The following is a 26,041-nucleotide window of genomic DNA, read 5'->3' on the forward strand; positions in this document are numbered from 1 at the left end:
GCAAGACAATGTACGCCTGACATTCTTGGTAATTTGTGAAACCTCGTAATTACAAAATTGAGGAAGATAAAGATAATATTATCAGATGGGAACCTCCTCTACCCTTGGGTCATTAGGGATCGACTCTGAAAATACAGGAAAAAGAGAGAAAAGTGATTTCAAAGTCTGATATTCAACGAACTAAATTAGTAGAAAATTACGAGTTAGCTACTGTTGTATCTAAAACGAAAGGCACAAGACACTATAATGTTGATTGATTGTTTATTTCCATTTTTGCGCAAAGCTACACAATACCCTCTGTATTATATTTAACTGGTAAGATTAGAGTGTGTGTATATGTGTTTTGTTATAGCAAAGCCACATCTGGCTATCTGCTGAGTCCACCAAGAACCGATCCGCTGATTTTAGCGAAGACTAGGGAGAAGAGAGCTAGTCAGAAGTACCCACTTTCAAGTCTTGGGCTACTCTAGTCGAATAATAAGAATTGACCGTCACTCTTATAATGCACCTTAAGCATGTATGAAGACGACTAGAAACCCAAATTTATATTGGAATAAGAAAAATAAGAGTTTGGCTAATCGTAATAGTAACAGAATTATTATTTGATATAATTAAAATTAAAACGTGAAAATAAATTTTACCAAAAAATAAAAAAGGGGGGATGAAAGAAGCTACATTTAAACAAATGAAGCTAAAAAAAACTGTACTTGAAAGTAAACTAGGGATTAAGAGAAACAAGAACAAACCTCCACCAGAGACAAATATGAATGTGAGTGAAAACGACAAATTGCTCTCGTTTTCCACATTCTTATTGTAGCTGACTAATCATAAAATGTAATCCTAAGTATTCAAAAACATTCCTGTTCCAAGTGACAGTCGTAGAACGGCTCCAAATACACAAGGTAAAGTAAGATATTATATAAGTATCGTGTGAAACTCGGGATAGTACAGAAATTAAACCCTTAAGCTAAGTCCAGCATTTGACCGACACTATATTCAAGATGTTCCAGATTATAAATCTAGAAGAATTTAGAAATACTTAAATACCATGGCCACTTCAGCAGTTTATTCTTTGTACATAAGTTCTCTATGTCGTTTGAAAATGTAGTATAACATTAACAGTTGATTTGTTTGATTGTTTCACAATTTCACGCAAAGTTACAAGAATGGCTGTCTGTACATAGTTGTCACTAATTTTTAACTGATAGGCTAGAGAGGGAAAGTAGCTATTTAACGTCACCCACCAACATCTGTTGGATTACTTTTCACTAACCAAATAACGGGAATTGACTGTTAATCTTGGTGCAACTACGCCCCCAAAGTGCGGAGCGAATTTGTACCGCAAAGGGAAATGAACCATGAATCCACAGATCTACAGTCTATACAACTAAGTTTGCTATAGTCCACCCTCTACACCAGGCAACACTACCAATTGACAGAGGTAAACCCGAACGTCACTAGGGCTACCACACACGCTTTTCCACGTTTTTGAATCTGAACAGCAGTGCACTAATGGTGAAGGCTGAAGCACAAAAAAGTCGAATTTTCTAACAGTTACTCAAAATCTAATTTTCAAAGTGCAAATAGTACAAAGTTTTATGAAGTGATCTTTAAAGTTTCTTTTAACCCGCTGGAGGACATAACCTTGGGAAGGTTGGTAGATAGTTCCTTTTCATAGGAACCGCATAGTTGTTTTTTCTTCTTTTTTTTGTCAGGTTATGTTACAACTCCCGTTGACTCGTACCAGAAACCGAAACACCATACGTTAACCTTGATCACGTGCTTCAATATGGTGGAGTATTACGTTTAAACACGGTAAAAGGCTTAGGTATATTTGTTAAAATGAACGAACATTAAATTGTTCCTTGCTTACAAAAACTTGTTGTGCGGGATTTCTTGGATTTTTTGTGTGCTTGTTTCTCACGAATGAGTTTATAGTGCGGCGCTATGCCTAGCTTGGTTAGGGAATTTTGGTTTGTTTCGAATTTCGCGCAAAGCTACACGAGAGCTATCTGCTCTAGCCTTCCATAATTTAGCAGTTAAGACCAGAGGGAAGGCAGCTAGTCATCACCACCCACCGCCAACTCTTGGGCTACTCTTTCACCAACGAATAGTGGATTGACTGTAACGTTATAACGTCTCCACGGCTGAAAGGGCGAGTATGTTTGGTGTGACGGGGATTCGAACCCGCGAACCCTCAGATTACAAGTCGAGTATCTTAACCACCGGTCCACGCTGGGCCTGATTAGGGGAACAGGGGTTCTACTGTTCACAATAGAGAATGATTTTACTAGATTTCAGGCGAAACACCTCTGTGAAAAGTTTGTCTGATAGAAAGCATTTGTCAGTCAAATAACCTGTATTTGAGATATGTAAATTTGATGTACACAACTTAATGTACATTATACAAGAAGCTTGTATGTTCTTATGAATAGTTGTGATTTAAAACATGCATGGTATTTTTTTGTAGCTGTTTATCCATGTTTTTGACTATCTGTACGTATGAAGCCTAACATATCTGAAGATTTGTCATTTTATTCTATGGAAGAGGGTTAAATATAAGTTTCGTTATGTAGCGATAATATAATAGATTTAACTAGTTCAGTCATTTCTAACTAACCATGTTCAAGATCCGTTATGGTATTTACAGTTGTGTTTAACAATAACTGGCTATCGTTACAGGTTTAAATTTCAACGCACATGTTTGAGGAACCTGAATTTTTTGTAGAACATACTAACGTTATTAATAACATTACTCAAGGAATCCTCTAACTCGTCTTTTTTCTCTTTCTCTTTATTATACGTACGAAGAACGTCAAGAGGGAGTGTTGGAGATGTTCATTTTTGATATATAGTTAGTATATGAAAAATTGTATTATTTTCTTGCTGAGAGAAATATTACCATGTTAAGATACATTTGAGTCATAAAATTCTTCAATTTATTCGATTAAAAACTCTAAGAAGAGTTATGTAGTTGATATATCGTAAACTACCAATAAATAACACGTGTGCGTTTCACCTCGAAATATTGTAGGTTTTTCCTTAAGCAATTTTCCAGTTTTTTGCCTGGTAATTAAACCGACAATTTTATAGGAACAAGGGGAGTATGGAGGGAAGAAGTAAGTTCTGACCGGCTTTTGAACCATTTGTAGTTACGGGTTGCTGGGTTTGGAAGCTCTTCCACCACTAAGTACTTACTTACTAACGTGCCGTGGTGCAGGTTACTTCACAAGTTTCGCTACTGTTAAGGCCTGACGTTGTTGTGAGAGCGAAGTGTACTTACTCCACATACGAGATCTTTCTGGAATGTTTCCTCGTTCGTAGTAACTTGAATATTTCTATGTGATGTCTAAAGCTCTGTAGAGATAACAGGATAAAATTTATGTCTGTAGTGTGTATATTATTGAACTATATTGATAAAACATTATTCTTTTTGAATCTATCGAAAGGGCGCAAACACATCTCAGGGAATATAAAGTTTATTTTGATCCACAGGTATGGATTATTTTAATGAAATGCTGAATTAATTATAATTACTTTTTAATTTATCTAATATCAAAACAGTTCAAAATACTAAATGTTGGCCTATAAACTTTTTATCATTCAATATCATTTTCATTTTTGTTTTGTTTTTCCAATAATATTGTAAACCAGTTTTTCTGTATGGGAAATAATGTTTTTATTGTAACCAACAACAACAAAAACGTGATAAGAAATTCTGCGGGCAAACTTTTAGGTTTCAGAGTTCCTTTTCACATGGAACTCCAGAACAGTTAAAGTCATGAAGTAAACATTGCTTATGAAATGCTTACTTCTTATTTCACTATTGTTATCTGGCTTTATTTGAATTAATGAGGTCAATAACCAACTCTTTGGTCATTACTTAAAAACACTATAATTATCAGTCCACGTACGTGAGCGAAAGCAGACCACACTGACCATGTAATTTAAAAAGGCTTATATTTATGATAAGTTTAATTTTAAGAGTAATGTATATAGACTTACCCTGCAAGGAAACAACAATAAAAATATCATAACTAAAATTGAAACATGCTGCTTAGTATATATGTATATAGTAGTATATACTGCAGTTCACGTTTAAAGTCAAAATCTTCGGCTATGTTTATATGTGATTGGTAACATGCTTTATTATATAGTTATATTTACTGTGGTTATTTTTATATAAATTACTAGTTACTATTGTACCAAATCGTACGCACTTGCCGATATAAAGTGGTGTCAAATACAATAGTTAATACGTATACTAGATGTAAGTATAGGTTAATACTTAACAATTGCTTCTTAATTGTTCATTAGCAGCTTTTTTTAGATTATTCGATGAAAATAATTCAACGTTTAGTTCACGCAACACTATAAAATTACTTTATTTTCTGCTTTAAAGTTTTTACAAACTTCAACACTTGTATATTGTCTTCGTTTTACTTCAGGTCTATGTTACAGATCAACTTACAGATAACACAACGCCTGATTCACTCTCTAGCTTGAAGAATCGTTCTATCTTCTTGGGTATCTAACTCTACTCTTGAAATATTTTGAGATAACTCATTTTCTAACTAAACTTACGACGCTTCATCTGTCTTCGAATATACTAGAATTTAGAACTTTAAATTACATCCTTAGAACATTCCATATGTTCTTTCTAGGACTATCTCCATTTCACGAGCTTAATATTATCATTAAAAAAACCCACAGCTACACCTAACTAACTTCTAAATTAGAACGTTAAAAATAAAGCTAATAACAGCGTCCTCTTCTTGGATCGAAAAGTCTCTTGAAAATCCTACTACAAAAAAAATTAAAAACTATGTTAAATTGTTTTTTCACCAGACCATTTAGGTGTTTTTTTCTGCGGTCTATGGTTGTTTAGTTATCATAAGCGAGCGTACTATTGATCTCTTGTTTTCTATAGTAATATGGAATTATCCTAAATTATTGATTATGTTTAGGTTATCTTATTAACCAAGCTACTTCATTCCTTTGTGTTTTTTTTGTGCAACACTAGTGCAGAGGACGACGTTTCGAGAGTCTTTCTCTTGAAGATGAAAATTGAAGACTTTCAAAACGTCGTCCTCTACAGTTGTGTTTCTATAACAGACAGTTGCCATCCATTCAATCTAATTTCGTCATGAATACTCTGCCTATACAAATTAAAAAATATAGCTATAATATTATTAATCAACAACTAAACAATGAGCTATATGTGCTAGTATCAAAACTCGAATTTTAGCGCTATGTTATTTGTTTATTTAGAATTAAGCACAAACCTGCCCACCACTGGTATCAAAACCCAGGTTTTAGCGGTGTGAGCCCGCAGACACCGCTGTGCCACTGGAGGTATTAGTGCTATAACTATATAACTGATATCTAAACTTTCGAGTTAATTTCTGTCCTTAATTAGAGGTATGGCAAGAACAAGCTAGGATCGTTAATTGTTCAGATCAGTGAAAAATGTTTGAGTATGGAAACTGAATCGTTTTAAAGCAAATATATATATAACATAAATATTAAATTCATAAAAAATAGAAGTTAACGAAAATGTAAAATTAGTAATTGACAGTGATAAAAATGATACAATTGAGCAAATAAATTAACTAGTTTCTATGAAAGGTAATTCAGTAATTTCATTTTTAACACATAACGCTTTGCCTATAAGCTTGTAGCAAATGAATATTAAACTGACTTTAGCTGCCATCATATCCAGCACAGCTTAGACTTTTGGTATTTGATAAAAGGTCCCCTGTGTGCGACTTGTGACAAAAGAAAAAGAAAGATATGAAATGTTATTTTTACTTACCCATGATTTGGAATCCATAATGAACTAATTTAGAGTAATATATATTTAAAAAAAAATCTGCAGTCTAGAGTTGTTTTTATCACGGAAATTAGACCTGATGCTTCTCAGGTTTTCACACCATATTGCAATAACTGACATTAAACGGATTTCAATACTTAGAACCAGACCCAAGTGTTTCATTTATTACATCTAAATCTGACAGTTCATTGATAAATTACTTTATTGTTTGCAGTTGCTTAGTTGTATAATTTTAGATTATTTTTGTAGGAAAAACATTATTTGTACGATGCTAACTTTGATATGTCAGATAAAAACCTACAGTTTTAAGGTGATAAAGTATGTTGTATATTTCATGACTTAAATGATGACAAGAAGAGCAGACAAGTGTCTGTAATCGTTTTACAACAGATCTATGTCTTATCTAAACTGAATGGATAACAACCAGTATTACAGATGAACAGAAGTTCTATTAACGATTTTCAGAATGCCTTTACCTGTCGTGGTAAAACATGGTGGAATTTTGCAATTAAAGGCAAAACCCTTTCTGGTGTTGAAAAGGACGTTTGGACTTAAGTTTTAGTTTTTAGAGCTATACTGTATCTCAGTAAATCAGTGTCATTTACCTTTTCGTCACAGTTGTTATTCAATCTATTTACATAGCATTTCATAGATTGTGCCATCTAATAAAATGCGTTCTAGTCTAAAGGTGAGACTGAAAGAAGGATTACGTATACACGTAAAATATGGCGGCTGGCAGGTATTGATTTGTATCTCTCGACTCCGTGTATACGTATATTACAACCTTGCAAATCAGTCTTTTACCTTTTGCGTCACTGAAATGTTCACCGTAAAATAGGTGAAAAATGTGTGATATTTCCAGCAGTAGAAAAGGTTTTGTAAGACCCTGCCCGAGGTAAATAATATCGAAAATGCTTATACCGCTATCATCTTTGTTACCATTGTAGTTCCTTCACTTTGCATATAAACTTTGTTATTAGATTCAAAGTAATTAATTGCAAACGTTTTATAAGATCTAATAGATATTATGTTGCTGATTGACAGACCTCTTATTCATTTAAATACTTCCTAAAGCTGAATAGAATCAGTCCGGTGGTGAATATTGCTAAACAATAATTTTACATCTATCACAAACTTATTATATCATACTTAAGATTAAAGAATGCACTTTCTCACCATTGACTTTAGCTGTTCATTGGTACGGGTACAAATATTTTCTGAAACAGTTCTACACTTAAATATTCTAATATTCTAGGCATACTGAGACAAGGAGGTTTGTGGATTTTTAGGAGCTTTAAAAATGATCGTGACCTCTTGATAAACAGTAAGTGTAGCTGTTTGCATAAGATTTCAGTGAAAACCAGTAACACATGTTTTGTCTATGTCTTTTTGAAACCTAACATCTTGTAGAATTATTGTCATCCTTTGATGTCATAATACTATCTGGACATTATTGAGGTATTTATTCATTTACCTACAAACTTTATGGCAATTTCAGTTCCATTCCTTAGAGACTTTATTTAATGTTTGTTTTTCATCAAGTGTTATGAAGTCATTCATTGTACGAAAAGCATTGACTTGAATAATGACTACCAATTTCCACAAGTAACTTGTCCCAGCTAAATGAAGAATACCAGTTCAGTTTGTCAGAATTGATAGCATATTATTCCAAAAGCCTACACTTATCTATAAATTTCCCATCGTCTTCAATAAGTTGAAGCTTATCGACGTCAGGAGGGATAGAAGAGGAAATTATACAACAAGAGAAGAGTTTAAACCACACAGCAAGGGGAGCATGCTCAGATAAATTAATCGTGTTATCTATTTGAGAAAAGTCTACTTTTTTCTTGTTTATCGTTACTAGCTATTTTTCTCTAACAACATTTTAATTTTAAATATCTTATTAAATTCTATGGTGGATTTGTAGTATCTTTCTTTTATTTCTTGTTCCTCATAATATTCTGATGATCTGTAATTTCTGTGTTCTCTCTCTCTGTAATGTAATTCACTGTTTTTCTTGTCTAATTCACAAATATTTCTATCAACACGTCACGTAATACTTTTCAAAGGTTATTCTATTGTTATCAACTGATAGTTCATTACATTTTAGAGAACATTTGCCGTTTGGTTGTGATTTAACAAGGTCAATCCTTCACATTTAAATCCAATATCCAGAAATTACTGATATCCTTAATGGTCGACAAATATACCTGTATTTTATGCTCTGAAAGTTGTATTGGTTCAACGACCTGACGTCTCCGACAGAATAATTTTGAACACACGTCTTTCTCCAATTACAAAAACTCGCTTAAATTCAGGCGTGCTCGAGATAAATACGATTGCGTTGTTCTAACAGACCAGTTTGGTATTTTTTTCCGTACTACTAATGAACTAACTCTCAAAGTTCTAGAATCTCTGGCCGTTATGTCTTGTAAACCAGAACTGAACCCAGTGGATAACTTTATTAATTTTCTTCTCAGGATCTAATAAATAGTTAACTTATCTATTTTTGTTTATTGACAATGTATCTTAACTTTTCTACTGCATGTCAACAATTTATATTTAGAGGTATGTACACTATAAAAAACCGGTCATTTTTTATTGCCGTATCTCGCACAGTAAATACTATGTATGCATACTCTCTATAGCTTTATCCGTGCTTCAGTAGGGTAATTTTAATGTGGCATTAAACAACTTCTGTGCACAGTAGGAGTTTCTAAGAAAGTCGAAACCTCTATTTCTATTGCTAACTTTCCAAAGCAACCCACGACTCCAGTCCTAACTGATTAGTTATGCTGTGAAGGGCTCATCACGTACTAATATACACAACTCCATCCATACAGGGCTTTTAAAACTGTGTAACAACTTATTCTGTGACAATTAGACCCAGTCTATCCTACTTGTTCATTTCTATCAGATTAGTAAGTGTTTTTCTAAGACTTATTGTTGTTGTTGTTTGTAATTAAGCACAAAGCTACACAATAAGCTATCTGTGCTCTGCCCACCACGGGTATCGAAACCCGGTTTTTAGCGTTGTAAGTCCGCAGACATACCGTTGAGCCACTGGAGGGCTTTTCTAATACCATGAATTCTGTAGTGAAATTGAATGTTATTGGAAAAAAAAATTACCGTTAGACATTTCTTCGAAATTATTTGTCATCTCAGTTCTATGGGAATAATTCTTTATCTTTGTACACACTTGTAATCTTTTAAGTATTTTGTACGTTTGTGTTCTACAAGTGTCTTATAGGTGTGTGTTTCATATGTTTGTGCTTTATCTGCACGTGTGTTCATTAAGTGATCCGTAGGCTTATATCTTAGTTTGTATTGCGTGTTTTCCATGTTTCATAAATTTGTGCCCTACGAGTATTTACATATATGTGTCCTGTGAGTATTTTACACGTGTGTGTCTTATGTTTCAAGTATATATATTTGTATATCTGTTTTGTGTTTTATATGCGTGTGTCCTATGTTTTGTAAAAGCATGTGTCCTGCAAGTGTTTGATATGTTTGAGTACTACAAGTATTTTATATACGTGTGTACTACAAGTTTTAAAGTTGTCTCTGTCCTGTAAATGTTTTATACGCTTGTGGCCTGTAAGTGGTTTGTAGGTATATGTTCTATAACTGTTTTATATGCATGTGTCCTACAAGTGTTTTACATCTCCATAGCTTGTAAGTGTTTTATATATCGGTTGCTCTTCTTTTTTCTTTTTTTTTTTACAATAACAAGAGCAGGTATTCCAACCAAATGACGTATGTTTAAAAATCATCCAAGTGATCTGTATTTTTATATTTTTATTTCCATTATAAAAATAAAAACACTTATCACTACTAGATTCAAATAGTAGCCAGGCATGGCTAAGCGTGTTAAGGCGTGCGACTCGTAATCTGAGGGTCGCGGGTTCGCATCCCGGTCGCGCCAAACATGCTCGCCCTTTGAGCCGTGGGGGCGTTATAATATGACGGTCAATCCCACTATTCGTTGGTAAAAGAGTAGCCCAAGAGTTGGCGGTGGGTGGTGATGACTAGCTGCCTTCCCTCTAGTCTTACACTGCTAAATTAGGGACGGCTAGCACAGATAGCACTCGAGTAGCTTTGTGCGAAATTCAAAAAACAAACAAAACAGATTCAAATAGTGCATGGTTGGTTAGTCGTGAGACGCTGTCAATTGTAACACCCATATCTACTCAGTTTTTTGCTGTTTTTTTACCGTCGCTACCGAAAATGGACCGGGGTATTGCATTTAGGTCCGTATTTATGTGTATATCCGCGTGCGTGTTTCGAAAAATAATAAACCGGTTTACCTGATTTTTTTTTCTAGGAGATAGAGTGTCTCCATAGGACAATCTTCCCAAATCTGTTCCGGATCCATATCACTTTGAAACATTTTTATAATGGAGATATAGGTCATTTTCTTAGTTTATTGATAATAACTATATTAAAAGTGATCAGATTAGGACCGAAGTTCAGGCCTACATTGAAACCAAAAATTCAAATATTTGAAACGGGACAGACTTTTTGATTACTTTTGTTTCACATGTGAGACTTTCGAAAAGAGATTAAGTCGAATATACGATGTAAAAATAACATTCTATGGGTTCTAATAAAACAAATAACTGCACTATATGTGTGCCCAAAATAAACCCGGTTTCTAGCGTTGTAAGTCCGCAGGCTTGGGGTACCCGCCGCCAGTATAGCGGCAAGTCTATGGATTTGCAACGCTAAAATCGGGGGGTTCGATTCCGCTTGGTGGGCTCAGCAGAAAGTCCAATGTGGCTTTGCTATAAGAAAACACACACTTCACTGGGGGATGTCTAATACTTTCTTAGTGATCTACCAACGCATCAAAAACGTTATCTTAATTTACCATAATATAATAAAGTGTTCTTTATTTTTTTCGCGACTTTCGAGAGATAGACACAAAAGTAAAGTTTCATTATATCCTGTTTAGCGCACGGAATCCAAAAAAATAAAGCAAAAAAACCGTCAAAACCTATTCTGGAAGCATTTCAAAATATGAATCAGTGATGTCGAGAAACCCAATTGTTGAGAAATTTATATGCAAAAACGGCTCGTTTGGGTTGAAAAATATGGGTCAGTACTTCCGTCTACGTGCCGTCTCACTAGCCCCGCCCTCTTGCAGTAGACAGAACTGATAAGACACAAGAAGTCTTTTGAGGTTAGGCCACGTATACGTATTTTCCTCAGACTTTTTTCCATGATTTTCGAAGTCTAAAACATCTTCTACTTTACTTTACCTATCTTGTGTTCTCTTAATATAGATCATTTTATCATGGTAATATATCAAGTATCTGTACCCATATCGGTAGCCAGTGGCTACACAAATACGTATTTCCGCACGAATCATCAACACGTTACACATAGCTTAACTTGTGAGTAATGTGCTCTTTAGTTGTGTCACTAACCTCCACCTGTTTGTTACTCCACGAAGCTGGGAAATATCTGTGTCCGGGCTAACGTAGCAACAGGTTGATTCTAAATTTCTAGAGCGTCTTCTTTAACTTAAATGTACGCCATGTAAATATCATTTAACCATTTACTAGACTGTAGGAAGTTACGAAAACAGTGTTTATACAATTTAGTGCTCTGTTGATTTTTTTTATTTTACCTAAAATGCGGTATTAACATCATTTGAATTTGTGCATATAAAACTGAGTAATCTGATGACCTATATAAATTCTGTTTCTATTAAGCGAGGCAACTTTAAATGCTCTGTTGCTTTTAGGAAGACATCCATGTGAAAGTTCACATTCTCATCAGAGATTATACGTCACATCATATCTATTTATACAATTTGTATTAACTTCTCGTTCACATTTTCTACTACTAAAGCAAATAGTGGTTTACAAAATAGTTAAAAACGTGTGTTTTTAGTTTTTCTGCGAATTCAAAATTATAATATATAAGAAATAACCCAAATTCTGTTTGAGAAACACATAAGCTGCTTCAAGAAACTACAGTAAATGAACAGGAATAAAAAAAATCGTTGTTACAACTCTAGTTTTGCACATGGAGTTTGTGAATACAGATTAAACGTGTTGCAGTATATCTCCATAGTTTCTATTTGTACAGATTCATCGCTTCAATAGCACTATATACTCATGGTGTAAAAGCCTTTTCCAAGCTGGCTAAGCATGATCACAATAACTTATACTTGACATAAAATATTAATTTTAGGTCTATTATATTTTCAACACTACATTTTTCCCTTTAGGGTTTGTTTCTTTTTCTAAAGAAGTAGAAAACTGCACAGTAGTATTTCTACCACACTAATACTAATACTTATGACAAGAATAATTAATTATGATCAATTTCTATTCTGTTTCAAGTGGTTTTGATTTGTTATGTTTCAGGTGACCATGTACACTGTCTAGTAAACTTCACTAAATACAAAGTTTGAGAAATGTAGTTGTAACATAATTTTTATTGATGGATATATCCCGTACTCTTCAACAAATTGCTGCAGACTTGAAATACTCCCCAAACACTTTCAAGTGCACCCAGCATCACGTGAAGCTTTTATGCGAACTGTCTGCACTACTGACAATCCTCTACGTCAGTGGTTCCCAAACTGGGGTAAATTACCCCTTGGGGGTAATTTAACAATTTATCGGGGGTAATGGAGGGGTGACAGAAAAAAGTTAAAATTCTGAAAATCAAGAAAACATTGAGGTAGCTGGTATTAGGATTAATGTTAACTTAGTCTTAGTATGTAAAGTTGTAAATTAAACCTATTTTAAGTATGTAATAAAGTTAAACCAAATAACAATAAACATCAAAAAACTTATATACAGTAGTAGAAAAGAAAAAATATGTATCTAAGTGTGTGGTACCCTAAAAGTATTTTGACAAGTATGCTTCAGAACACAAGTCACTCAGTAATCCTGATGACTCATCACGTGTCCAGTACGCGTCACTCACTGCCTGAGGTTGCCTCTATTTCACACTGTCAGTTTCTATGTGAGCATCAGCCGAGGTAGACAAAACCTGGTATGTATGTGTACTGCCCTGTGCAGTATAGTTAGTATTTACCTACTATTACATCATTCCTATGCTGAATAAGCTCTTTTAATGATATCTAGAATGCCATGAAAAAATAAATAATAAGTTCACATTGTTCACACTTTTTCATGCAGTTTTTCTTTTTCTGCAGATTAAACAATAAAATGTCTAAAAAGCGCACCTACTCTGACGCCTTTCTTCGCTATGGCTTTGTGAATTTACCTTCTGGTGGAGAGGATCGGCCACAATGTGTAGTATGTCACAAGGTGTTGACAAATGAAAGCCTCAAGCCATCAAAACTCTCAGCTCACCTCCAAAAGTGCCATCCAAATCTTCAAAATGAGTATCAGGCTTATTTTCAGCGTCGGGCTGTAGCACTGAAGAATATCCAGTTCGGTTCATCTGGAATTCAAGCCCAAAAGCTTCAAGCTGCGGTCGAAGCATCTTACTTTGTTGCATATAAAGTTGCTGAACAACAAAAAATGCCACACCATTGCAGAGAATCTGATTATGCCTTGTGCATACGAGATGGTAAGCAAGGTATGTGGGGATGATCAAGCGAAGAAACTGAGTGTCATATCTCTATCAAACAACACAATCCGCCGACGAGACGATGACATGGCATCGGATATTCTGTCCCAAGTTACAACAGAGATCAAGGAAAGCTCATATAGCAAATTCTCCTTGCAATTTGATGAATCGTGTGACGTAGCCAGTTGTGCTATTCTCCTTGGGTTCATTCGTTACGTCCACCAGGACAAGATCAAAGAAGAGTTCCTATTATGCGAAGATCTGCTGACAACCACGAAGGGAGAAGGTATCTTCAATATCATCAACAGTTTCTTTACCACGAATGGATTGGATTGGAACAGCGTTCAAGAGGTAGGGAAAGATGTTTATATAAAGTCTAGATTAGTATAAATACAATGAATTACATGGCATATAGTCATATAGTTTTATTTATTGTACAAGTAGCTGTAGTGTAGCTAATATTTTATACATAATTAACAAAAAAGTATCGTGCCTGTCGTACTGAAATACTAAAGTACCAAAATAAATTAAATTAAATTAAAACCATATAATTATAACGCAAAAGATAAGTAAGAATGACTAACTGACGCGATCTATAATAGTTTTTCTTTTTTAATCTAGGTCTCCGTCGATGGAGCACCGTCGGTGATGGGTCGTAATCGTGGATTACGGGGCCTCCTACAAGCTATGAATCCAGAAATTTTTGTAGATCATTGCATCATTCATCGGTACTCTCTTGGATCAAAAAGCCTGCCTGGTAATCTGAAATTAGTGTTTGAAGATGTGTTGAAAATCGTCAATTTCATCAAGTCCAGGGATGTGAATTCGCGCATATTCAGGGAGCTGTGCAAGGAAATGGGAGAGCGGTATCAAGTTCTGCTCTACCACACCGATGTTCGTTGGTTGTCACGAGGCAAGGTTGTACGTCGAGTCATTGAGCTCCGAACGGCTCTTCAGGAATTTCTGAAACAAGAAGAATCTCCTTTTGCTACCAAGTTCACTGATAAGGAGTGGCTTGCTCGACTTTGTTACTTGGCTGACATATTTGCGGAGCTGAACAGTGATAATCTGCAACTCCAGGGCCAAAACACGACTGTCATTGATGCCCATCACACTGTGACTGCATTTCTGGGGAAAATGAGACTCTGGATTCGACGCTTGGAGAAAGGAGTGATCGCTCAGTTTCCCACCCTAGACCAGTTTGTTGAGGAGAATAGTTATGATACTGGATCACTTTTACAGACCATCAACAAAGAGATTAGCGACCATTTGAAGGGGCTTGAAACAAGCATGCAGCACTACTTTCCAGAGAGTGACCTAAAAACAGCCAGTCTTCAGTGGATCATTCATCCCTTTTCTGTACCTGATGAGGCCATTCATGATGATGATTTCCCTGCAAAGGAGGAGTGGATCACAATGCGAGCAAATGAAGCCTTGAAAGTCAAATTCCAAAACCAAAATGCAGATTCCTTTTGGATTTCACAACTAGCTGAGTCGCCAACTCTGTCCAAGAGAGCCTTGAAGTTGTTGGTATCATTCTCAACAACGTATCTGTGCGAGAAGGGGTTCTCAACCGTGCTGGGGGTGAAAACAAAAAAGAGGACTTGCTTGAATGTTGCAAACGATGCCAGGCTGGCACTTTCAACCACAAAGCCAAGAATTCCTAAACTAGCTTCAAGTATGCAACTCCATCCATCTCACTGATGTTCTTGACATCTTTGGCAATACTCATTAGAAATGCACAATGATCAAATACAATAATTAAAAGTGTAATTCAGTGTAAATAAATTATATAAATAAATTGTAAATAAATAAAGTGTAATAAATAAAGTGCAATATATCTCTAGTTTAATTTAGCCATATATATCAATGTTGAAAACATTTTGTGAAAGGGGTAACATGCTTAATTTGGCATGTTAAATTGGGTAACAAGCTGAAAAAGTTTGGGAACCACTGCTCTACGTGTTTTGGGCCGTGGCATGACAACAAAACTTAATATATTGTGTTAAACAGTGTTTTTTTATCAAGGTTTATTTGTGGAGCTCCTTTACACTGATTTCTTCCAGCATATACTTGCTATATAGTTAAGACACTGTATGGAGTTCAATGACAATTATTTCAGACCCTAAATTTGATCAGTATGTTTATTCATTCAGAACCATCATGCCATGTCCTGGGTACGAGAACATGAGAATTCTGAAGAATGATAAGTATTTTCATTCAGTTGTCAACAGAGATCAGCGAAGCATTACTATAGTGCTGAAATGTACATTCTGTAATTGAATGGAAGAATTAGCCACGTGAAATGGAAAGGGTGACAAAATATTCTCTTGTCCTAATACTTTTGTACAGTACTGTACTTCGGTGTTAATGGTAGTAACGGCGAGAGAATTTGGAATATAAACTCATCATATCATGTATATATATTTTCACCTGAATGCACAATTCCTACCAGCTTTAGGAAAAGTTTAAACTATTTATAGGATGATTAAACTACTCAAAACATTAAGAGTAAAGTTTATGTGAAAAAATAAGTACAATAAATTTTGCTGTAATGTAATGTATCTAAGTAAACAAGAAGTTTTATGATTAATCGCAGTAGGTGCATAATCCTTGTTGAGATTCTGTGTGTTGAACAATTCAAGCTATAAAGATTTTGAACAGTGTTTAAAAAGACGGTTTCTATTTGTACGAGTTGCTTTTCAATAACATAGAAATCTGATAAGGAATAAGATGTTGTTATGCACACATGTGTAATGGCTTTAAGTGAATTTTTACCAAAGTATCAAGATACATGACAGTAAGAATGTATTTATTACAAATAATCATACTAATTTTAAAACTATGAAAATAAATGCAGTCTAGAGTATAAGTAACTTTACATTTGTATTGTTCAATGTAGCTTGTTATATACTCGAATATCTTGTGATTCGCACTCATTAATGATGTAGCTGAACTTTGTATTTAATAATACTTGTGTAAATAAAACTCAAGCATGATATTAAAGTGATTCAATATTCATATATATTAAGTTATCTTAATATTTTATAATTTTGGTTTTCAAAATAATAACTGGCAGAAAATAAGATTCTGTAATAAGATAGTGTAAGTAATTCTGAAAGAATAGTTGATGTAAACTAATTCTCTTCTTTTTTTTCTCACTGTCTAATAGTCTGAAATATCACCATTTCCACAGAATGCATCAGAGACGAAAAACCAATGAAACTAGGAATAATGGTACAAACTCAAAAGAGATTGAAACCCTTCCTTCTCATCCTTATAAAAATGGTGTTAAAAGCTCAGCCAGTGGAAAGCAATTATGTCAACAGGGACATCGAATTTTAATGATTGGTTTAATCATTTTTGGATTATTCCCTTTATTATTTTATTTTTCTAGTTGGGTTCGATGCCAGTATCTTTTTGGGCATCTTCTAAATTGGCCACCTTCTACTTCGTTGTCTTCTCCTCAGAATTTTAATTTAAACTGTACGTTTAACCATAATTTGGGTGTAGAGGAAGGAGTAACCCTCGGAATCTGGCATATCTTGCCCAAAACTCAACAAACAAAATGTCAAAAGGGCTTAGTTCTAGAGAGAGAGTTTGAAGATAATAGAATCGTGTTTCTTTATCTCCACGGAGTGATCGAGAACAGAGGAGCTAGCCATCGACTCAGTATGTACAACGTCCTGTCACAAAGTCAGGTGGATAGCCACGTGGTGACTTTCGACTATCGTGGTTTTGGTGACTCTTCTGGAACTCCTACTGCTACTGGAATGACTTATGATAGCAAAGCTGTATACTGGTGGCTAAGAAAATTTGTCAACGAAAAACGAATTGTAATATGGGGCCATTCCATAGGTGCTGCTGTTGGTCTTCGTCTCGTTGATGAATTGTTAAAAGATGGAGAGTCTGTTGCAGGAATTGTTTTAGAGGCGCCTTTTAACACTCTGGACGATTTTGCTGTGACATATCCACCACTTGTCTTCTTCAGTTTCTTACCTTACTTTAACACCTGTTTCGTGGAACCTTTGAAAGGTAAAGACACATTTTTTAATCCTGAAGAACGTATTGTAGCTGTAAAGAAGCCAATCTTATTTCTTCATGCTCCTGCTGACTGGTTGATCCCTAACAGTCTCGGAGAGAAGCTTTACCAAAAGGCTCAAGAGAATAGACCCAGTCATATGAAGTCTTCTGTTCAATTTGTTAACATTGACGAAACTGGGTCATATAATTGTGGGCATCGTTGGCTAAGCCTAGACCCCAAGTTACCAGAAGTAATCACTAAATTCTTAGGGTCACTAAATACTGAAAATACCAAACCCGAAGCACTTTTAACCTCTGCATGAAAAACGTTAAAAAAATGAAAATGGTTCGTGCTTTTCTTAATATTTAAAACACACGTTTTCATAAATTCACTTTTAGTTTTCATTGTACGTGTTTGTGTTATTAAGTCGTTGTTGTGCTTGAAAATATCACCACAAATTTAATAAGGCTCTTAGAATGAGTAACATTAATATGTCGTTACTCTGAAAAATATTAAAAAATCATTTGAATGTATTCATAAGTAAAGATATTTGTTCTATATGTAAGGTATTTATGTGTTTCTGATCTGGAATGCGTACGTTCAGTAGTAGTTGAGTTGTCTCATATAATGTTTATGAATAGTGAAATAAAGCCATTGATATGTAACTGGTCAGAGATGAATGAAGACCATTCATTTTGGCCTTGAATCAGAACAGTATTACCTTGAAAACATGTTTATAATTTTTGAATAAACAACTAACATTGAATAAACTGAGTGTTGTTACTATATCTGAAAACTTCCATGAAAATATTAAATTTTTAATCAGAACTCGTATTTGCAAATATACGATTTTTTTTCCAAAATGCTCAAAGTATTATCATCTATATTGCAATCTAAAGCCTGACATGGCTAGGTGGTTAGGGTGCTCGACTTGTAATGGGAAGGTTGCGGGTTCGAATCTCTATCACTCCAAACATACTCGTCCTTTCAACCGTGGAGGGCGTTATAATATTACGGTCAATCCCACTATCCATTGATAAAAAGAGTAGCTTAAGAGTTGGCTGTGGGTGGTGATAACTAACTATCTTCCCTCTAATCTTAAACCATTAAATTAGGGACGGTTAGCGCAGATAGCTCTTGTGTAGCTTTGCGCAAAATTCAGACACAAAACAAAATACAATCTAAAATGTTTTGTTTGTTTACTTAAATAAGTTAAAGTAACCTATCGTGATAGCGTTTTTTTTAGACACCGAGTTTTAAGACATAAACTTTACAAGTACTGATATTTTATGACTTCACATTCAAATCTTATTATGAATCTACACAACAAAGGCATTTTTGTATAAGCAATGAAAATAGTATTCATAATAATAACTTACACTTCTGAAACGTTTTTCATGAAACATGAAAAAGACATAAAAGATCTGCAAGTTCAGAACATAGATAACGAGTTTTGAAACTAAATTAAAGACTTTCGTGTGTTTATTTGATGAAGTAAGAGACTGACAAGACCTAATAAAGGACTTAAGAGAAAATAACCAGAATGAGAAGACCTAATGAAGGTCGTAAGAGACAAGATATAGATTGATAAGACCTCATAAAGGCCTTAAGAGAGAATAAAGATTGATAATACACGATGAAGGCCTCAAGAGAGAATTGAAATATTATAAAAATTAATGTTGACCTTAAAAGAAAATGGAGATTTTGTAATTATTTGATAATGGCCCTAAGATGTAATGACTTAAAAATGGCCTGCGATAGGGTTTGAAAACTTTATAGGACCTTATAATACTCTTACAAGAAAATAGAACGATTTTAAAGAGCTAATGATGGTGCTAAAAGATTTTTGAACGATAGGTTGTAAAGGTTTGAAGGCAAAGTCTGAAAAACGGCTGAAAAATTGTAAAGGTCCGGTAATGGTCCTAAGAGAACATGTTGAAATGTAAAGACACAATTTTGTTCGTGAATAGAGGATTCATAGTTTGATAATAAAGTTTTGAATGTGGCTAAATCATTTTATGTGTGTGGGGGTTTAGCACATCTTTACACAATCAGTATTTGTTTAGCATCTTCAGTCTTGTTTGATACGCTGTAAAAAGTTATTAGGTATCAATTAACACAACGATGTGAGTGGAAACTTTCAGCCTCTAGATTACTAAAGAAAGTCGTTAATACACATGTTAACTACACTAATTAGGGTTCAAATACCTCATTACAAAAGCTAATCTAAATCGTATCACTCAGTGTTAATTTCAGTAAAGGTGTTGATATTGTTGAAAAGCTTTTCTTATATGTGGAGCCATGAAGAAAAAAAGTTAACCTAAAAGAGGGTGTTTACTACCTCGATATAAATTTAATTTCTTTTGCAGCCAGGTCTTCGTACAAAGAGCTTTGTTTCGGACAGGAATTATAGGAAAGTTTATTAACTACTCAATGCCTTATGCTACAAAAATATCTCAAACATAAAGTTACAGCAAAAGTTTTAAGTTGAATAAAATCGAGTAATAAAATAATAGCTATTTGTAGCGTTAAAGATTTACTGCACCATATTATAATGGATCCATCTTCCAATTGTGTTTTATCTGATTAGACAGTAAAGAATCTCAAATTGCCCATTTTAAAACAAAAGAAAATTTTGTATCATATGTCATTATTATTGCGTGTCATTCGAGAGGAACACCATTTCACATTAATCTTATCTTCCCACTGAAACACTACTATACACATCTAATTCTACTTAAAAGAAACGGATACTACGTCATTCATATACTCATTCAGTGCAGGCACTACCCTATTCATCTATTCATCCCATGAATTAAAAAGAACTTGGGCACTCTCAAACACTTGACTGTTCTTCTTTAGAATGATAAAGGAGAATTACACACTATTCTGCTTAAGATGATTAGTCAAATATTTGAAAGCACTGGAGTTTTTGGACTTTTTAAAAACTTTTTTTCAAAAGAATTATATGCCCTTTATTCTCCAGCAGAAGAAGTCAGTTGTTCGAAAGTTTTTGGTGTTTTTATTATTTAAAAGTCACTGTACATTTTATGTATGATATACAGTGTCTCATACATCCAAACTTCCCACTCAGTGTCAGAATCCACTTCACGAATATGAAACATAATTTAACAGTTCAGAAATACATATTTAAATGAATTTTAAAATGACTTACTAGTCTGATGTGTACATTGCACCTTTAAATAACAAGATATTTAAATTTGGTTGTAAAGTTGTTAAGATATTAGTATTTATTTTATTTATTATTAAGCATATTGTTGACATTATAAGCCCTTAAAGTTCTTGGTGTTATCACTGAACTACTAGGGGTAAAGACCAAACAGAGTGACATACATTAATTTCTACACGAGTATAACGTATCTTAACGACAAATTTCTCTACGAATTTTAAATTTTATAATATGAACTTCAAATTTAATAAGTTATTGCTCATTATTCTGTCTTTGTTTTTAAGCCAACAATATCCAGTACTAGACAACTTAAAACTAAACTGCTTATTATTTCGTAATTACATGCTTCGATATTTCCTTACAGGCCACTCGTTCTATTCTGTATTTCACAGCATATGACCGTTAGATTAGTGTTGGTATCGATTCTCGGAATGATTTCAATCGAATTAATCCATAGCTTTGATCTTTGAATTAAATTATGCACTAGAAAGAATTCACTTGCATTAATATTTGATGTTCGCAAAACTACAGAAACACAGCTGAAACAGTTTAATAACTAGCTTGCTGAAAAGTAACAAAAAAGAGATGAGTTTTCAACGTAAACATCGTCACTAGTATTAAAGTTTATCAGCTAGCATTGTTGAAATATAAACCTGGAAGTTTCTACTTGTTATCACCTATAAAATTATTTCTTTAATTTTGAACACATTTTAAAAACCACCTGTAGTTTGTTTCTGTACGTTTGTTACACACGTTCGTAGCAAAATTTTAAATGTCTTTGTTCATCACTAGTTTCCTTCGAATTTAAGAGGCCATTCAGAGAATGTATATAAAAATGTGTAGGATACAATGCATGTCGCTAATATTCACATTTGTGTAGTTTTAAAAATTATGTCGTCCTTTTATTTACGTGGCTGCATTTTGCTATCTTTATCCATAAAATTAAACGTGAATTAACGCATTTTGTAAAGAGCTAGGATGAATAAAAACGTGACATAAAATAGAAGGATTTGCTGAATTTCTATTGAACGTTTTCAAGACTTACTCAACTGAAAGAGACGATCTATGTTTTACATCAGTAAGATGAAGAAACTAAATTGTCTCAAAGTTGGTTTCGAGATACCTAATTTTATCTTAATTAAACTTGCACGTCAATGAAACCTGATTCAATTTTATAATTGGCTACTTTGTAGAATAATTATTTAGGCTAAGGTAAAAAATGTATTTTATAGAAAGTTTTGAGTATCTGACATTTTGAGGTGTCAAATAAACTACAGAAAAGAAAGGTGTATTCAGTTATTGAATAAACTAAGGTGAAGGCGCAAAGTTTTTTTGTTAAAACATTAACACAATACAGTGAAGTTAATACACAGAATGCCCATATTTTATATTACCAAACTGTTTCAGAAATAAAAACCTTGAATCTTTCCTAATCACTATTAAAATTTCATGAGTTCAACGTAATACATACATTTCGGCATAAACAGATTATTTTGGCACGACAGAAACTAGATAGAAGCTTTAAAACCTTCAGGGATAAATATTAACACATTTATCAAAATGATTTAGCAACAGTTCGTTGGAATATCGAGTATTTTTATTTTATTTCAAATATACCAAAGTCATTCGTTGAAGTGTATAAGTTATTTATCGTTTGCCATAAGTTATACTCATTCAAATAATATAAATGATTAAAGTTACATTTTATATTAATGTTAATCATATATTAGTAGTAAGAATGCTCTGATATCTTCTTGCCACCATTGAAACTTGTTTTGCTTCTTGCATGATATTTTGATTTATCATTTTGTTACTGAACAGGTTCGAGTACTTAAATGCATGTTTAATGAACATAAGTAGGCAGTGCTTTATTTCCGCAAGATCTCGCCGGATCTGTGATTTTGAACCTATTTAAGATTTGTTTTTATGTAAAGGCGGAAGTAGAATAATTAATCTGAAGACTGTCTAAAGTGCATTACAAATAGATATGTGACTAACGTATTGGATTCCATTATTTCTTTACCCCCTCCAGTCTATCTCAGCTTTAACAACAGTTAAATTCATAATACAAAATCCTCGTCAACAGAAATACGGTGTTTTTCCTTCTAGAACTTAACACGTAAGTAGTACGTGATTAGTAACGAAAAGAAAAGTGATGCTCTAATTAGTAATACTTGAAATACCTAAACATAGACTTACTGTTTTATCTTTATTGGGAACTATTTATAATTTATTATGTGGTTTGATCTTTCTATAATCCTAACGTTTTATCTTATGACAACAGTACTAGATACTCACAGATTTATTTAAGCCCTCTGTCAGTGTACATAAGTACACTTACAAATTCACTTATGTCAGTTAAGAGAGTAATTCTCATCATCTCTTTAATTAGAGCACGTAAGAGATGTAACAGCCATGAGCATAAACTAAATAGAACTTCCTGTTGGACATGTAAAGATCTTAAGATGCTAACTTGGATGCCTACACATAGATTATTTGCACTAAACATAATTTTAAAAATTCCAGCATTGAGAAATTTTCTTTTACTCGTTGTTAAAATGTCTAGCTCAAAGACAGCCCGATAAATGTATTTACCAGATGGTATTTTGTAGAAATCCTTGGAACTGTGAATACTACAATGCTCTTAAGCTATTTGATAATTCATAACATTTGTTCCAAGCGATTACTGATTTCAAACTTTTTTGTTGTTATTTTATTGTTGGCTTTTATTGCTGCCCCCTTTCCGTGGCTTAACGGTAAGCTTGAGGGCTTATAACGCTAAAGCTTTGGTTTCGATCCTTTCGGTAAACGCGGTACAAATAGCTTATTGTGCTGTTGGGTGCTTAAGAACAAATAAGTTAAAATAAAAATAAACTATTCTCACTTTTGTGGTACTAATTTGAATTCAATTTCGTTTCGAAGTAACATTATTGTGACATTTTATGTTCATATACTGATGTTATAATCTTGACGTCACTTTTTCAAAGTATACAAAAGTGAAAGTTGCTAAATAAAAGATTTCATCGTAACCACAAGAATGGAACAATTTCAAAAAAAATATTTTCCTATTGAAACTTATAAAGCTAGAAGATTAGAAAAATGATTTAAACCTTTGGTTGATTCAAATTTCTCACATACTTGTAAAAACAATCAAATATCAAGTATGTACTTCAAATAGAAATGAATTTTATCTGCAGCCTTCTTTCTAGCCTTTTTAGATCACGTGATCTATAAAAAGTTATGGGAAATCTGCGATTTACTGAATTCATATGTATTGGCCCGACATGACCATGTGTGTTAATCCGAGGGTCTCGGGTTCGAATCCCGGTCGCACCAAACATGCTCGCCTTTTCAGCCGTGAGGGCGTTATAATGTGACGGTTAATCCCTCTATTCGTTGGTAAAAGAGTAGCCCAAGAGTTGGCGGTGGGTGGTGATGACTAGCTGCCTTCCCTCTAGTCTTACACTGCTAAATTAGGGACGGCTAGCGCACATAGCCCTCGAGTAGCTTTGCGCGAAATTCAAAAACAATCATATGTATTAAAAATAACATTCTACAACAACCAAACCGAACTCAAAAAAATAAAGATATTCAACAAATACATATTCATCATATACATAAAAAAGCGTGCTTTTTTCCGAACTTCTGGTGTATATAGTTTTTCTTTTTCTTAAGTTCACTAAAACGTATTTCATATTCGCAATACAGTATCCACTATCGAGGCCTTAAGTAAACCCGGCATGTCATTGTTTTGACCACTCATGATTCAATCGTTCTTCTAATATGGTTATCGGGGGAAGGAACACTTACCAGACTTTAAACTAATCCTGATAACTTCATTTAGTTACCAACCTTATACAACCTTCGTTCCACCCACTGAGACTTCAAAAGAAAATTTCTTCCTACAAAATATAGTAAATCAGAATAGCTACCGAAAAACAAAACGACTTGTTTTTATCTAACAAAAGTATAAACCTCCTTCTCCTAAATATCCCATTTATACTTATTTACCATATACTGGTAAACAAATCATTATTATTCATATAAGAGAAATGTTGACCAATACTGTCTTCAAGCCGACCTTGAATTTATCTTCAAACTTAGTCTTAGAATAATGATTTTTCATTTCACAGTATAAATCGCCTATCGAATTTACATTGTTTTGGCTCGTTTATTTATTCACACACGGCAAATGTATACTTTTCCTTCATTGGCAAAACAAAGTGCACGAGCTTGTGAGAATATTAAAATGACCAACATTCTTTCTTGCATACGTCAATGAAGTTGAACATAATAGAGCATTTGGCCAGAAATTAAATGTTACAATTCTTGCTAAATCTTAACTTGAATTTCTGATAAAACAAACGTTACTAACTTAACAATTATTTTCCTCTCTCGACAACAAAGTTTCCAAAGGACTTAAAATTTTTCTAACTTGATTTTGTTATTTGTTTTTAAATTTTATTTATTTTCATTTTCACATTTTACTAGTGGTAGAATTATTGTAATTTCTAAACGTTCAATAAACGTGTTTTGTGTCCTTGCCTTCGTATTTTGTTTTATGATTTAGTGATCATTTAGCGTTAACCACGAGATTTATAAACTGATGAAATCTCTTATGGGACTTATGTGTTTGTTTGGTGCAGCTTTCATAGTGTAAGGTGAAAATAAAATTTAGTAGACTTTATAACTATCATAAAGTACTTCTTGTAACGTTTTCTTTTTTTCTATCTCTCTTAATGTCTATCTATTTGCGTATGGTAATTTGACAGATCGTGATAGATCATCAGCCTCTGACTGAGGTAAGTCAACATTCTGTTCTAAGTAGCATCAAACATTTAATATTGCACAAAGATGGCAGTCAACTCAGAAGGTGCTGACTGAAATAGTTGATTTTATTATAATTTATCATCAGTCACAACACTTAGATACTTGACAAAAGTATTTTCAATCAGAAAGGTACGTTATGTAGAAGTGATATTTTCAAGCTGACGCGCCAATCAAGTTCAACGTAAACACTTGAAGAGAACCATCCGTTAAACTGCGATATTACTAATTTAATATTTGCAAGTCATTCATGGTGGTGTTCCTTTTTAGGAGAAAGGAACGCTGAGTATTTTATCAAAATTAGTTGGCTGCTATCAAATTAAAAAAAAACACTCCAATTTTCAATATTGATAATCGCACCATTTCTTTAGTCTGCTGAAGTGGAAACGTTCAGTTCGATGTTCATAAAAAATGCTAAGGCTAACAATTTAAACTATTACAAGCTACATAACAAGCCATTGTGTCAATTTAATTTTGAAAACCAATGTAAAGTTAATGGCCAAAGATCTCCTTTTAAACGGTAAATAACTGCATCATAGTCTGAAAAAATCCACGTTTTCTAGATCCTTAGTAAAAAAAAACTACAGACTGTCATTGTTTGTGCAGAAAA

At 33.7% G+C, this 26,041-nt stretch overlaps 2 protein-coding genes across 2 annotated transcripts; both read left to right on the forward strand.

The window, feature by feature from the left end:
* Positions 1 to 1,524: 1,524 nt before the first annotated feature.
* LOC143222681 (lysophosphatidylserine lipase ABHD12-like) lies at positions 1,525 to 18,193 on the forward strand. Its single transcript, XM_076449513.1, has 2 exons — positions 1,525 to 1,653; positions 16,563 to 18,193. The coding sequence occupies exon 2, from the start codon at positions 16,588 to 16,590 to the stop codon at positions 17,734 to 17,736; it is 1,149 nt and encodes a 382-aa protein (XP_076305628.1). The 5' UTR covers positions 1,525 to 1,653; positions 16,563 to 16,587; the 3' UTR covers positions 17,737 to 18,193.
* On the forward strand, positions 13,351 to 15,127 carry LOC143222680 (protein FAM200C-like). The gene is made up of 2 exons (XM_076449512.1): positions 13,351 to 13,741; positions 14,012 to 15,127. The coding sequence occupies exons 1-2, from the start codon at positions 13,370 to 13,372 to the stop codon at positions 15,092 to 15,094; spliced, it is 1,455 nt and encodes a 484-aa protein (XP_076305627.1). The 5' UTR covers positions 13,351 to 13,369; the 3' UTR covers positions 15,095 to 15,127.
* Positions 18,194 to 26,041: the final 7,848 nt, after the last annotated feature.

This window comes from Tachypleus tridentatus, chromosome 8 (assembly GCF_004210375.1).
Source record: "Tachypleus tridentatus isolate NWPU-2018 chromosome 8, ASM421037v1, whole genome shotgun sequence".
Lineage (NCBI taxonomy): Eukaryota > Metazoa > Arthropoda > Merostomata > Xiphosura > Limulidae > Tachypleus > Tachypleus tridentatus.

What these genes read in the sequence shown, in the direction of transcription:
- LOC143222680 (XM_076449512.1), top strand. Translation starts at nt 13,370, where the DNA reads ATGCCTTGTGCATACGAGATGGTAAGCAAGGTATGTGGGGATGATCAA. An exon ending in ATTGGAACAGCGTTCAAGAG is followed by an intron (nt 13,742 to 14,011) that starts GTAGGGAAAGAT and finishes TTTTTAATCTAG; the next exon opens with GTCTCCGTCGATGGAGCACC.
- LOC143222681 (XM_076449513.1), top strand. Translation starts at nt 16,588, where the DNA reads ATGCATCAGAGACGAAAAACCAATGAAACTAGGAATAATGGTACAAAC.